This window comes from Psittacula echo (assembly GCF_963264785.1).
Source record: "Psittacula echo genome assembly, chromosome: 5".
In the NCBI taxonomy this organism is placed as follows: domain Eukaryota; kingdom Metazoa; phylum Chordata; class Aves; order Psittaciformes; family Psittacidae; genus Psittacula; species Psittacula echo.
Window position 1 is genome coordinate 65432766 of NC_137739.1, and position 15739 is coordinate 65448504.

A 15739-nucleotide genomic window follows, 5' to 3' on the forward strand; every position below is an offset into this window, starting at 1 on the left:
AATTGCCAAAATAACAGTTTAGTCTCAAATATGAATGGTATTATAAAAGGATTAGTCTGATACTGCATTCCAGTTCATAAATATCGCTATTTACCCTTCCATAGCTTACATATTTTCTTAGGTGAGATAACAGTTAATTTTCACCTCTTACATAAAAATCCTTCTATTCATTGACCACAGAAATTAATGTCTTGCCTTAGACATGTCTAAGTTTTATATACCTGAATGAGTCAACAGTGAAGGTTTTTTATAAGTTTTCTATCTTAGCATTCCAAAGGTGAAATAACAGCTTTTCTGCATCTCCAAGTCTATTTACTGCCGGTCAGATTCTGCCATGAGAAGCAGCTGGCCTTTGGAAGCTTTATTCTATGTGGGTTTTTTATGGATTTAGTGGAATTAACCTGTGGCATGACTTGCCACTTATACTCACTGTGAGCAAGTATGGAAACATAAAAGCACAAGGTGTGTTACAGCTTTTGTCTTGAAATAAGCCTTGCTTTAGAGTTATGATGTGCCTTACGTGGGTGATACTGTTATCTACCATTGCTCTTCACAATGTTGCTACAGATCTCGAAGGAACTCTACAGACTTGATGCCAGGTCTTCCAAACAGCATAGCAAGTACTTGCACACATCAATAATAGTCAATTTTTTATATTATCCATGAAGACTACAGAGAGCAATGGGAATTAATGATGCCAGATGCATTGACTCTGTGGCCTTGTAATTTAATATACTTATGTAGGAAACTAGTATTGCTATAGTCCTGGTTCATAGTTATTTGCCAGGTAACTGCTTTCAGAGAATCCACAGAAAACATATATTTTATTAATAGGTATTGAATGGTAGGCCATTAATTTTGCTTTATAAGGAACTAGTTTAGACTTCCACAGTGATATCACTGATTACTACCACAGATTGCACTAAGTAAGGTCTTTCCTCATACATGAGCTGGTGGGAGTCAGTATTTCAAGTACAGGATATGTGTTCCATGAATACAAAAGAATTGTTAAATATTTATGGCTGTAGTTTGCCTCTTACCAAACAGCAATGCTAAAGCCAGGAAGGAAATCCACAGGATTTCCCTTTTTCTCTTTTTTGTTTTTCTCCTCTTCTCCTTTTGCTCTTTCTGTCCTGCTGCTGTCCAAGTTGTACACTCCTTAACAGTGAACTGGTGAGAAACAAAAAACTTGATGGAGGAAAGGCAAATGTACAGGTAAAGCTATGGCTTCTCAGAGCTAGGGGTGAAATCCCCATATGCTGCAGAAGGTCAGACTTTCCTTAAGATTTAGAAAAATCCTTTTGTTTAAAATACCAAGCTATATAGGAAAAAGAGCAGCTTTGGAAGTTAACAGACATAAAAGATTGAGTCAAGTATGTGTGTAATGGAGGAGGTACTGAAGTCAAAAGTTTTCAAGTAGTTTTCAATTTTCTTTTCAGTGTGCAGCGCCTTGCTTAGTGGACAAGCCTGTTGATAAACAGTTTTCCTTGTTTACTTTTCACAGGCTGACGAGAAGCCGTCCTTCCACACCCAGGCGTTGCAGACTAAGAACTAGTTCTCTGCAACTTACAGAGAAAGGGCAATCTAAACCAGGAGCCTCATTCATTAAGTTTTGCTGGACTGCTGCCAACCAGAGCAATCCCATGTTCTATTGTCCAGGATATGTTTTAAGGAAGGGAAAATACACCCCAAAATATCTCCACTGGTGTCTTTTATTAAGTAATGCAAAATACAGTATTAATTATGACACTGCATGCATTTTAGACAATATAAATGCAAGCCTACAGAAAATGTGACAAAGAAACCCTCAATTACTTTTGAGGTAGTATACAAGAAAAATAGGAAAGCAGAAACACAGTGGATTGAAAGAACAAAATATTAGTATCACTTTGTACATACATTAGTCACTCATAATACATTTGTATGAAATAACTTAAGATACAATTCCATTCTTGTTAAAAAATATACTTCTTCAAATTCACCATCTTTGTTTGCTTTGTTTTCACATGACATTTTGTGGTATTTTATCAAGTGGATTTATTTTTATCACCGCTGTCATGATTTTACCCATTTCCTCCAAAAGTTTAGGCACGGGTGGCCTCATGCACAAAAATAAATAAGAAACCTGCTTGAAGGGAAAAGAATTCTGCTCAAATAGCTTAGGATAGTCTAATAAATACCATTTCATTTATAAAAATATTTCAGGTTTATAAAAGAGGGAAGGGGACTGTCTCCCATGTGGAAAGGATGTTAAGTGAAAAGTGCTGTATAACATTTTTTAAGAGATTTTGTTTTAAACATATAGTACCATTATGAATATATATTTTATAATAATCCTGTTTCTTAGAACCTTATTGTTCATTAGAAGTATCAAATGCTCCTTGCTTCCTTTTGCTTGTTGTCTTATTGCCGATTTGGAAGACACTTAGTTCAGAAGGGTTCCGTATAATTGTGCTTTTGTAAGGCTGTCCTTCCGAGTCAAACCAGTACTCCCAGTTCGTTGAAACTGCTGCTGCTTGCTGTGAATACCCGAATGGCTCCCTTGCTCCATGGAAGACTGGTGGATTTCTGAAGCCTCCACTGAACTCTGATTGAGGGATTCTGCTGAGCTGTTGGGGCTCACATCCACATATTCTCTTTTCAGTACTGGGCTATTTTCAATGTTTTTGCTACTGCATAACTGGACAGTGATCCTTTCATTTTTTTGGTCTCTTGATTCTTTTGTTTTGTAAGTGGGCAATTTGTCCTGTTTACAGCTGGTACTGATGTCAATATTCAGGCCACTCTCTGCTCTCAGGAAGCAAGAATCCACAAGTCTGCTTTGGCAGATATCGTCTCCCTCTGAGCAGCTATCTGCTTTATAACTAGCATAGATGGGGCTTGTTCGACTGTCTCCTTTCTTAATAGGGCTGCTGTAGTAATGCTCGGAAAAACTACAGGGTGACAGCCTGTCTGTGTTCCTGTAAGAGTATGCACCAATGTCTTCCACACTCAACTGCCTCCATCGCCCAGGCAAATCTTCTTCTGAAAGGTGGGTGTTCCTGCACTCATTCCTCATTTTCTGATTTGCTAAAGCCTGCTGTGGTGTTATGGCTGAGAAATGAAAAGGTTCATTTGCATATGGAGGCAGAGTCCTAGTAAAAGTGGGTGAGTTCTCATTGTCGTCAGCAGTAAGCTCCATGTGCTGTGCAGGTTTGGACTTGGCAAACCTAGGACTTCCCTGATGCTCGTAACCTGCAGGTGACTTTCTTTCAAATAGTTCGTCTCGGTTGCTCATGTAGATTGCTTGCTGAGAGGCTGTCAGTGTGTTGGCTTGGGCATTCTCCTTCTCCTCGGATGTGATGCTGAAGCTAGAATAGGAGCTGGAGGTCGGCAGAGAGGTGATGTACTCTGGGAAGGCTTCATGAGAGAAGCTGGAATGGAAACCGTCTTCCTCAACGGTGCTGTCTGTGGAGTTCTGGGACCGCAGGAACCCCGTGTCTTTCACTTGTGTGTCCACACTCTGCCTCCTCTCCCTCCTCCGCTCCTCAGGGCAGTAAAGGGCAGTGTCACTGCAATAAATGTCTGACTTGTACTGGGGTCTTTGTCCAAGTTTTCCTTCAGAGTCCTGAAAATTGAGATCCCTTGTAGATGGGCTTGATAAGTGTGAAGACAAGCGGTTTGGATCTGGTTTTTCCAGTACTTTGGCAATGACACAAGTGGGTATGGAATCAGCATAAGATGTGTGACACAAGGGGACAGAAAGGCTACACCCATGTTTTTCCAGATGGATGCTGACTCTTTCCTGAAAGTCAGATGGCAACTGTAACATAAAAAGATGTCAAAGGGGAAAGGAGAATAGGGTACACGTCAGTACTGGTGTCTGCTTGGGCTAATACAACATGGATAGATGAGTGGTCTTTATAAGATTACATAGCTCACAATATATGGTTCTTTGACTAATGTGATGGCCACGATCTTTGTGCATTTCTGAAAACAAACATGATCAAATGATTTTCATTTATTTACTTAACATTTGGAAATGTTCAGCTGCTTCCCTTCATTGAAAGCATTTTGAAACTGAAAGGTTTCCTTCCAAATTGATTCAGGTTGGATAGAAATGATATAAAGAAGGTAGAAAACAGTCTTAAAAAGGCAGGTAGGGAACTGTAGCTTACAGCAACACTTCCCGAAGAGTGTGCATGGGTGCGATTTGCATTTGGAATGAGGGGGTACAGAGGTCTCTGCTGGGAAGAGGAAAGACAAGGAAGAGATCAGGTCTATTCTGTTTTTCTTTTGCCTTTCTTTGAGCTCATCTTGCCTCCAACCCAGTGCCAAATTGGCTGCTGCCCTCCGGCATTACATTTGATAAACAATGCTGTTTGAAGAGGTAGGAAAGTTGGTTTCTCTGACACTTAAAACAGTGGTACTTGCTGCTATGACAGCAGCTGGGAAGAAAAAAATCAGACCAGTTTCCTTGCCCCAGCAGTTGGATATGGGCTTGTCAGATCAACAAACCACATAAGCCTCAACATGTACCCCTCTTCCAGCAGATGCTAGCTGACTGCTTTTCTGATTTCTTTACTACCCTGACAAAAAGAAGAGCTGAGGCTTGAATTCACATTATGGTTCCTGTGGCAGAGTAGTCAGAATTAATCAATGTCTGCTATGCATCAGAAATTATATAGTTTTTGCAGAAAGTCAGGATCAGCTCTGTGGACAGCAATTCCACCTGCCATTTTGTCATATAGACCAGAAGAGACTGAGAGACCATATTCCTTGGTGTGGCTTGAAAGTCTGGTAGGTAATGTCTATGCAGGTATCACCAGTCATTTTTTATCTGCCTTATTCATTTCAGATGTCTATCAATGATCAGACAGGGATATAAGAGACAGCTGCATGATGTTTGTCACTCAGTATTTCCTGCTGGAAATCAGAACTCCTGTTTAGACTAAGTTTTGAATTTGTGACTGTGATAGCTCCCTTGAAATCCATGTTGATTTGCACCACTTAGGAATTTCGTCCTTGGATGCTTGACTAAATTTTTATTGACTCAGCACTTTATTATTTTAAGTAGAAATCAAGTTCCTCTACCAAGTAACCAGTGGTTATCCTTCTAGCCCTAAGGATCTCACTCTTTCTTTTACTTTGTTTCTCTAGGGGAGTAAACCCTACAAATGCTGAAGTCATCCCCCTCCCCTATACTTTAGGCAAGAGAAATTTAAGGTGCCTGTTCCTTGTAACCATCTTACATGTTATAGATATACAAGATATAGAGCTCCTCTTTTAGCTTCACTGGAAAGTTTTTGAAGTTGGTTTAATCCCCAAAAGTCAATGTATTCAAAATATGGCATGTTGTGAAATGGCATTCTTGTTAATGTGAAGGAGGATGACTGTTCTTTCAATCAACAGGCCTTCCAGGATTTTCAATTAATCATTAGGTTTTTAATTGGCTTATATGTCTTCCATTGGAAATAAAGAGTAAGATATTGCCAATCTGCTGGCAGACAGCAATATTAGTTATGGCAAGAACAAATGCAACAAAGATTGAATAAACAGGTTGTAAAATAGGGCTACTCTAAATTGCCACAGAAATGAGGCAAAGAAATACAGTTCATTTAACATAAAACTGCTCTCTGGGGCAGTTAGCATTTTAGTATCCTGTAATACCACTGTTTGATCTATTTTATATATGCTATTTAGACTATGAAATTCATTAAGAAAACAAACATTATTTTCTGGGCATTGCACTGGAAACTGGAATTACTAAAATGACATTGCTGTCACATTACTATATTGTAGTGTAGTTTAGGCTTCTGGATAATATACAATACTTTGTCAGGCAATATTCACATTTGTAAGGAATTTATTGTCTGTGATGGCATATTCACACTTACTAAATTAATAAATACATGGAATTAAGAGTGAAGACTGCCTATTTAATCAAGTGTATGACAGTCTGGAAAATTGTTGAGAGGTCTCACATTTGTGATAGTTTTCTGCAAGTGAATCACTAAGTACTTTTCAGGTCCTAATTATTGCTAACCAGTAGGGTACTTTCAATATGAGTAATGATAATTTCTGGATATGAATTGCTAAGAGAAGTCAATAACTGGGAAAAAATAACAGAATCAAGATAATGGTTAATTTGGAAGTTCTGTCTCCATTCTAGAAAATCACTGCCCATTTGATGGAAGAGTCTTGCTATATCTTTATTTACCAGGGTTGTTTAGTGCTCCGAAGCCATCTACTGCCTTAGAAATGGTTTATACATTCCACATTCAATTTTGCATCATTCCATTGCAGAACTGCACAAGAGAGACCATTTGAAGAGACATTAAGCTGATGGGACTGATGAAAGGAAGGCTTTCCTTGTGACCTTCACCAAAGCAATGTACATGAGGGAGGTGCTATTGCTTTGTGTAGGGCCTGCATCCCTAAAGGTAGCCTTGATCACCAAGACAATATTTACCTCCCCTTTAAAGAGTCCGTTTCTCAAGGCTAGTTTCCTTGGAAGTAACTAATTAAAGTTTACACCTTGAAAATCAATCATTCAATGCTGTGCTTGCTTTAGAAAAAGTTATTTGTTCTGTCAGTCCATTTTGAAATTCGGGTTTAGAAATTAGCTGGACTGGAAAATAGCTTCAGGAGGAAAACTGATAGTATCAGAATCTCTGATGCTTGTAGCATGTCATTTCCCTGCTCTCACTGCCCAGTTTCCCCACAGCATTTTGCATTCCAGATTTCTCAGCACTTTGGTTTTGCTAAAGTCTTTGTTTTTCATGTGATTAGTGCAGGCCCTTTCTATTGTACACCAGAGGTTTTGGGGAAAAGAGTACCTCCAAGTTCCATCACTGGCTGTGATTTCATCAGCACCTCCCTCAGCTGCACAGAATACCAGGAGGTGCACAAGCCCTCCTGTTGGTTAAAGAGGGTGGGGGGTGTGGAAAACAAAGCCTTAAGGGCAAAAAAGTTCTGGAATTGACACATATAAAATAACCAGTTTTCCATAAAATATTTATTTCTTTGAATATTCACCAAGGTCGGTCACATTACCTCTGAAAGCTTATGTGCCCTGTCGTAATTCTTGCTGCACTGGAGCAACTGAGCAGCTAAATTGCAGTCCTTCCTATAGAGCTCCTAGAAAAACAAAAAATAGCCTGTTTTTTAAAGTTTGCAAATGGCTTGTGGCTTTCAGCTTTTCTTCCATGCCTGCAGAATCTTTTAAAAATTGACTTGGGGGAAATTTGGAGCATATTTCAACTTTTACATGCATTAAGATTCCTTGTTTCTTGCATGGTCCTGAGACATTTGCTCCTTTGCTCCTGAGAGCTGACAAAATTACTAAGCAGAAAATTTTGAGAACTATTACTACAGAACAGTAATCTGCATTTCAAAAGATGGATACTTACCATTAGGAACTGGACTTTATACTGTTAGTATGCATGGTGCTATGAAGGTTAAAATAAACATGATCTTTTAAGTGAAAAGAAAATTTAAGAACAGACAATTTTTACTGAGTATTATCCAGATCAGTGCTAAGATGCTACTTTAGAAAATGCTTAGATAATCTTATGAGACTGTGGGAGAAATTCATTGCAGAAATATACATTATATTGTTTTTTAAAAAGAAGGCCTTTGTCTCTTTATGAAACGTCCTTGCTGGTTCCTGACTCCTTCCATATCTTGCAGAACAGAACCATACAATTATATTAAATCTCACTGCAAATATTTGATGCTGCAGAACAGGATATTTTTACTGGCTAAAAAATTACCATGAGAATTCCACACAGGGAAAAAGGAAATTTAAGCAAGCTGCTTATATTGGTTTTGTATTAAATGGCTCCCACAGCCTATTTAATGGGAAAGTTCAGTACATAGATTTGTTCTTCATCTAAATTTAATGGCTGTGTAACTGTATCCTTCAACAGTATCTTCGGGTTCCTGGAGGTAAGAGTTGTATGTTGCTTTCCCTGATCTAGGTGCCATTACAAAAATGTTGGCTTCAGAAGTTGACTTCACAGGTGAACATAGATGGAGAAAGCATAAAGGTAGTATGGACACTAGGCTGTGTTAATCTGTGAAAATCAGAAAATGTTTACAGAAAAAAAAGTGTTGAATATTGAAACAATTTAAATATTTAATTTTTCTATGGAATTAATGCTATAATTTTATCATATGCAGAAGTTTTATATGAAAAGGAAATGCAGGAATTCTCTCTGCTTTGAAATGCCATTTTAAGGTATTCTGTAATATCAGGTGCAACAAGATGTTCCTGGGAGTCTGTGAGGCATGGGGTTTGTAAATGTAGTTTTCCTATAACCATTAGTTCATTATATCTTCATATTCAACGGTCTGTAGATACTCTTGGTTTGTATTAGGGTTTTTTTTGTGTCTGTGTAAGCCTACATACACAACACTTCTGCCTTAAATGTGCTGGGGAGATGCATTCATTTATGTAGGTCTTAAATTTTGTATTAGCAGACACTGTTTTTATTCCTGAAAAATTCCTGGGTTTATTCCTGGTTTTATTCCTGTGAAGCAGCAAACAGTAGGAATCCAAGAATCCAATTTAGAAGCAAAATATGTTGTGTGCACACGTGATCCTGACATGTTACATGCACATTAAAAGCATAATGCTGTGCAATGTATAACACAGACAAGTACTCCAGGTCCCCTATGGCATTAGTAGGCACACAAAAATGAAATCACTCCAAAATCAAATCCTTTCTTCAAAAGCTGTGTGCCTTTGTTTCTGTGAAGTGGTTGTCATGGAGAGTACAAAAAGCATTCCTGACGCTTTATTTTTAGCAGCTTTAAAAATTACTACAGAAGAATGACATGTGAGTTGAAAGTGCCACGTGTACTTTGTTCTCCATATGCTGGTACATGAGACTGGAGTGACTCTGTCCTTTATAGTTTACCTGAATGGTAACAAGCCACATATGTGGCAGCTAGAACAGTAATTGGCAATTAATGCCAAAAATGTTTCCCATGATCTAAAACATGTATTTGCATCAAAAGGATAATTTTACATATCTGTCAGAAGATTAAGGGGTAACATAACTGAAGGAAGAAATACTGGCAAGACAAAAAGATGTTCTCCTCATGTAGGATTCTTCAGTTTAACACCAACTTTACTTATTAGGTATAATCTTAATAGTTTGTTTCCTAGTTCATTATTTTAAAATTTGGAATTTATCCTTTATTTTCATTTGTGATGCTACATAACTAAGGGCAGAATTTTGTCCGTGAATCAACCTCAAGTATAAAGAAATGGTACTGTTTTTTGAGGCTTTTGAATCAGTGTAAGCTGCCTTTTAAAAGCTATGAATATTGAAAACTCTTCTTCAAATTGGGCCCAAACCTGACCCCATGAAGTAGTGTAAATGCATGCATACTTACTGGGAGAGTTTTACAATTTTTTTCCCCCTCTATTTTAAATCTCAAATAACTCCACTGGTTTCAGCAGAGTTACTCTTGATGTATATCTGTGCTTATAAAATCTAAACGTAGCCCATTGCGTTTACCACATTCCATTAGCTACAACTATTAGATTTATAAAGTAACTGTTGTTTCAACACAATTTCTATCAAAGAAAAGAATCAGATTGTGAACTCTTTGTTTCCATTGGAAAGCTATTAATTGCACAGGCACAATTCACATCAAGAGGCATATTAATGGGATCAAATGCTCCCTGATATGATTAAGAATTCATATGAAATATGGGAAGTTTGAATGTAAGATGCTGAAAAATAAGTGCTAACAGAAACATGTCTTCTGCAGATGAATTTTTTATTAAGTGTCTAAGGAATGGCATAATAATGAACTAAATGCCTGCAATCTTCCTTTCTTTGCTGCCTTTCTTGCCCCAGAAGGATTTTATCATCTTGCCAGCTGCAGTGTGCATGCCAGTTTTCAGCAGAGTTTAAAGAGATGCAGGGTGACAATTGCAAGAGAGGTTCCCTTTTTCATTCCCCACAGAGACAAGTAAAATGTCACACATGAGCCACAGCAGGGGAAAACCTAACTCCCTCTCCTTCCAATAATCGAGCAACCAGGTTGGGTCAATCCTACCTTTTGCTAGTAGAGCTCACTTGTTCTGGGCATCTCATTTCAGTGAGCAAAGACTGAAAGATCAGAGGAACTGCAGGAAATGTAGGGGTCTGTACTTAAATTCTTATGGTCAGTTCTCACTCCACACATGTGTCCACACAACAGCTCTGAGCATGTGCTTCTACCAGTTTGCTGTACAAGATTGAAACTGATGGCAAAATCAATACAGGAATATTGCCATTTCTCAGAACATTTTTTCATCAGTTTTCTAAGCCCAATACTATAGCACAAGGAGAACAGAATTTACAAAATAATGGAACAATAAACGTGAATTATAACTATTGAGGTGACAAGTTACATTTTGTGTAAACAGTAGGAAATTAATCTTTAAATTCATGGGCAGTGCATGGCTTTATTTCTGAACATAGTATCAAGATGTATCCATAATTAGATACTTACATTATCTTCTGACAACTTATCTATTGTCACCTTGGCCTCTATTAAGTGATTATTGAGTGCAATTATTTCATGGCTCAAAGCCCGTTTTTCCTCTTCATAATGTTGACCCTGTGTAGAAAATGGAGTAGTGAGTATTTTTTCTACTGTCAGAATATTTCAGAAAAAGGCCCAAAGGTTGATGTAACTCTCAAATCCAGGGAAAAGCACAACAGACTTCCCCCCTCCTCCCTGTTTTTTTGTATTTTCCCTCAGCAAATGAGGCAAAGTACATTGACAATATGCAGGTCAAACTGAACTCACATTAGAAACCTTCACAAAAGGCCATAGCTAGCCTGTGCAAAAGCATTTGATTGAGCATCAGCTACTCCTTCTTCATCACAAGATAGGGTTTCTAACTTGGAAGGGACTTGGACTGATCTTGGCTTTTGCTACAAGAATGTTTCAGTTGTGCCATTAGCCCCCATTCTTATTGGAGAGATATAACAATATTGAAAAAGGAAAGTAGCTGTGTTGGAGCCAATTTCCTTTTCAGCTGTTGACTGTTCTGGCTGCTTTAAAAACCCTGAGTGAGGCTGTTCATTTCTCAAGGTGAATGTTTGCCTGATTGCAGGGTTAACACTCATTAGCAGAATGCAACCCCCTGTGGGATAACAGGAAAACCTCTACCTTCCCACTAATTTAATCTTGTTACGAGTAGACTGGAATTCTTTATTATAAATGCAAAGAAATCAGCAGGAAAAGTGCCAGTGGTCCATTCTGTACTGTGTTCCATTTTCATGTTGCAGTGTTTATTGCACTGCTTCATATATCAAAAATTATTTTGAAACAGTCATTTATAATCCTGCCTCCAGGCATATGTAAATATTGAGAAGTATGGTAGCTTCTGAATGCTCCAGCTGAGATCAAGGCATCTTCTTTTGTGCTCAGAGTTGTACAAGACCATGATAACAAGAAGGTTTGCCAGTTATCTGGAGCATTGCAATAAGAACAGAAAGGAGGGTAAACTTTAATGTACACCTGCTTCATTTGGTGAACTCAATACAGTGACTAATTCACAATCTCACTTCCCATTCTAATTGTTAAAGTAATTTGTGAAGGACTTTCTCCAGTGGGATTACTGTATTAGCTCCTGAAATTTCCCAAATGTGATATTTCTAGAGTCACACAAAAATCTTCCATTAACGCACACACGACATTGTCAGCTAATTGACAGCAATGGGAATTCTATGTTTTGAAGTGTGAATGAATATCAAGGTTAATTATCCAGCTGCAAAGCACCATGCTATATTAAACAAAGGTGATTATATTGGAAGTTGCAACTCTCGTGCTAAGTTGCTATTTAAAGAAAAACATCTTCTTAAATGGTCTAAGCATGCCCACTGCTTGCTTTGAACAGCACAGATATGATTTAAATATCTTTGTGAAGGTCTGGATTAGCCTGTGTCTATGTCAGCATTTTTTTTATCTGTTCCCTGCTGTTGCAAGACCTCTGTCCTCACAGCCCAGCTGTGCCTTGAGGCTGGTTCAGGCTTGACACCTCTCCCATCCTCGTTCCCATGGATCAAGTGCATCTGCTAGCTGCCTGGAGAGCTATATCATGGAAAGCCAAAGCATGGGTTTCAGAGCTTGCAAGAGCTCCAACCTCAACTGATTTTAACAAGACACATGATCTTAGGAGCTAGTATTTTTCTTAGGCAGATCTACATAGTTTTATATGAAGCCCTCAACTCTAATTGATTTTGTTGTGAACTAAGCAACCGGGCACTTTGTAGACCTCCTGGACATCTGTACACCTCTGGAAATCTGACTGTTTTGAGAGTAAGACTGAAGATTATATTTTCAAAGGTATTTAGCTGTGTAATGAGGTAGACGAGTGACTACCTAAGTACCTGGGAAAAACATATCCCCTCTATTTTCCAAGTGATTTCATGCTTTTGAAGGATCCAGGTCTACCAAGTATAGACTTAACCTTCCAAATATAGATTTTATCAATCCTTGCATGAAAAGTTGTCAGTGCCAGGGCAGCTGACTTGTAGGATTGCCTTTTGCTCTAGGTCTCTCTGATTTCAGTATGTGTTGCTTTTGCCTAACTAAATTGAACTATATATTGACATATATTTTACAGGTCATGAAAGATCATCTGATTAATGATTTATAGCCTTCAGCAGAAAGAAACTCGTAGACAGACAGAAGAATCAAGTTTTGGATGCAGTACTTTCCATTGCTTTGAGTAATTCTGAATCTGACTGAATTATGGATTCCTTTTATTTCAGTTATGATAACTTTCAGGCTTTCTCTCTGACCAAGTGTGACTTTATAAAATATTCTGTATTTATTGAACTGTAAAATTTGCCTCATTCTAAATTTATACTCTACAGGTCAGCAGATAAACACTGAAATAATGAACATCCCAGCAGTGCTGTGGAGGAGGCAGAGCGAGAAAGAGGCCATTCCCAGTCTTCTTCACCAGTATATGTTTGCATGTGCATGTTGCTTTTGAGATCAGTGTTGTTGACATAAAGCAAAGAGTCTGTCTCATTGTAGCAAAATGAACTGGCCTAAGGATGGATAGGACCCCTGAAGGGCTTTTGCATGCGGACCACATACTGTGTGTCCATCTTTGAAAGTTCAGGGTTTCAGATGGATGTTACTGTGGTCCAGAGGTGGCAACAAGAGAACAGAGACTTAACCCTGACACCACCTTGGAAAAACAGTGCAGCTGGAGTAAATGGTAGTGCTGGATCACTGCATTAGAAGGATTGCTGGTTACTGGGGACTGCAAATCTGAGCTCTCCAGTTCCAGTCAGGCAATATTTTTCAGCATCAGGTATAGATGTCAGAGAGGGATGAAAGGCAGATGGGAATCATAATATCAATGCTGTGATTGTGAGTTACAAATAGAAATGCTTATTTCACTTATAAACACTTTTGGCAGCTCCCTCTATTTCTGGTAGCTTTTAGATGCTTGGTCCTCCTGCTCTTCTGTAAGGACGGTGATGTCTCTTCTCTCCTTTTGTCACTGTTTCCTGCTCTGGAGGTGCTAACAACCTCTCTCTCAAAACTCAGTAACAGATTAAGTTAATGGTGTTATTGATATGCCAATAGCTTGCAGCTGGGTTGAGGGTTTCTGGGGTCCACTCCAAAATGCCATAGCTACAGGCTGGAAAGGGCTCAGCTTCTGACTGATCTTTGTTCAGAAATCTTTGTTGAGTCAGCTCAGTGCATCTTGCCCCTGCCTCCTTCCCTGGCACAGAGCCAGCATAGAAGAATACAGCTCCATAGTGTTTGATTAACACGAGAGAACTGCAACCATGTGCCCATGTCTGAGTCAGAACAAATGTGTACTCCTGGGTGACTCCAGCAGTGCAAAGCCCTCATAATAATGTTGGGAGATCCAAGCGCTCAGAGACCTTGTTCCTAGCCTGGATAAGCCTCACTGCCTCCTTCTCAGATCTGATGAAAGAATTAAAAAAATAAAATAAAATATAATAAAAGATATGATCTCTGTGTGAAACCTTGTTTGTATTATAATTTGTATTTATCATAGTGACAACATCCCTCATATATTTACAGATCCATAAAAATATAAGGTGTCACTTTCAAAAGTGTTTGGCATAATCTAATCACTGCATCTGTTATCTGTGGCATAAATGTGGTGAAAAGAGTCTTGGTAGGTTGATTCAGCATGAAATAATTAATAGAGAAGTGTATTTTGGAAAAGGGGAAAAGCTGGATAAAAAGATCTTCTTTTCTTTCATATTAGTTGATCTGCAAAGGTTCCTACTCTAGTCGTTCAGCAGAAATGGAGCAGCCTAAAAGCTGTCTGTCTCTCTGGTAATGTTTCAGTCTCCCTTCAAGGCTTTCCAGCGTCTGCAATATGTCCTGCCGTAAAGCAGTGTCAGCCTATTAGTCTAGGCTAGGCTGCTTACTGTCATCTCTGCTCTCCTGTGGGAGCTTTGAGATGTGTAGAGACTTTTTGAAATCACTCTCAATTTTTGCAAATGAACAATGCAGGTCTGTGGAAATGTCAGCCTTTTCAAACATGGCAAAGAAAATCTGTGTCCTGGGTTCAGCAGTAGCAGTCATTTTTTCTCCTTCTTAGTAGCTGGTGCAGCTCTGTGGTTTTGACTTTTGGCCTGGGAACAGCACTGATAACACCGATGTTTTTAGTTACTGCTCAAATGTTTACCCTGACCAAGGACTTTGTGAGTCTCATGCTCTGCCAGGGAGGAGGGGAAGCCGGGAGGAAGCAGAGGCAGGACACCTGACCCAAACTGACCAAAGAGGTATTCCATACCATAGCATGTCATGCCCAGGAGGTAACTGAGAGTTACCCAGAAGGGCTAGTTCACTGCTGGGTGGGGGCGAGATATTGGCCGACGGGTCATGAGGTGTTGTATTCCCTTCCCTTGTTATTTCCTTTATCGTTATCATTATTGGTGGTAGCAGTAGTGGTTTGTGTTATACCTTAGTTACTGGACTGTTCTTATCTCAACCCCTGGGAGTTACATTCTTTTAATTCTCCTTTCCATCCCTCCGGGAGTGGGGGGAGGAAGGGGGAGAGTGAGTGAACGAGCTGCGTGTCTGGGTTTAAACCATGACAATCTGCTCTTGATGTTCCTGTAAGGAACATTTCAATGTATAACATTTCAATGATACTGTGAGAATAATCCAGTGGTAGTAGTGACCATCAAGGTATTAGTGATCAGCAGCATTCCTTCAGAAATAGCCCTTCATAAGTAATGCCTGAATGATAGACAGAAAGAGAGACTTGTTCAGTAACGAATACCATCCAGGTGGCAAAGGTATCCCATCCTGAATGCCTGGACAGAGGTTTACTCAGCTGTTTCTGGATGTGGAATACAGGCAGAACTTTTTTCTTCACTACTGTGTTTGTCCAGGAGGAAGATAGCACTTCCGGAGGAGAAATTCCCCACCTTTTTAGACCAGTGTAACACTGTTACCTTATTACTTTTCACAGAGGACTACTCATGATGTTTTCTTTGTAAATATTAATTGGTGCTGTAATGTGTCTGCTAAGCAACTGCAATATGTTTAGCATTGTGTGGATCACAGTCAGCAAACAAGTTCTTACAGGGTATTCTTTATATAAGGTCTGCATATTTTAAGGAGGCACGTTATAATCTCATTGAAATCATCTTATGAAGGACAAAACAGTGCAGTTGCAGATGACAGAAAACCGTGAGGAGCAGCTGATACACCAGAGGATTGTGCTTCCATCCAG

At 39.0% G+C, this 15739-nt stretch overlaps 1 protein-coding gene across 2 annotated transcripts in view; it reads right to left on the minus strand.

Moving 5' to 3' along the window:
- Nucleotides 1-2425: 2425 nt before the first annotated feature.
- BEGAIN (brain enriched guanylate kinase associated) overlaps nucleotides 2426-15739 on the minus strand; it is a gene marked incomplete at both ends in the record, with an annotated part of 169643 nt that continues 156329 nt past the window's right edge. For both annotated transcript variants that reach the window (XM_080618858.1, XM_080618857.1), the window contains 3 exons: nucleotides 2426-3802; nucleotides 7036-7119; nucleotides 10495-10602. In XM_080618858.1, coding sequence (XP_080474984.1) covers nucleotides 2426-3802; nucleotides 7036-7119; nucleotides 10495-10602 — 1569 coding nt within the window. The remainder of the gene's footprint in view (nucleotides 3803-7035; nucleotides 7120-10494; nucleotides 10603-15739) is intronic.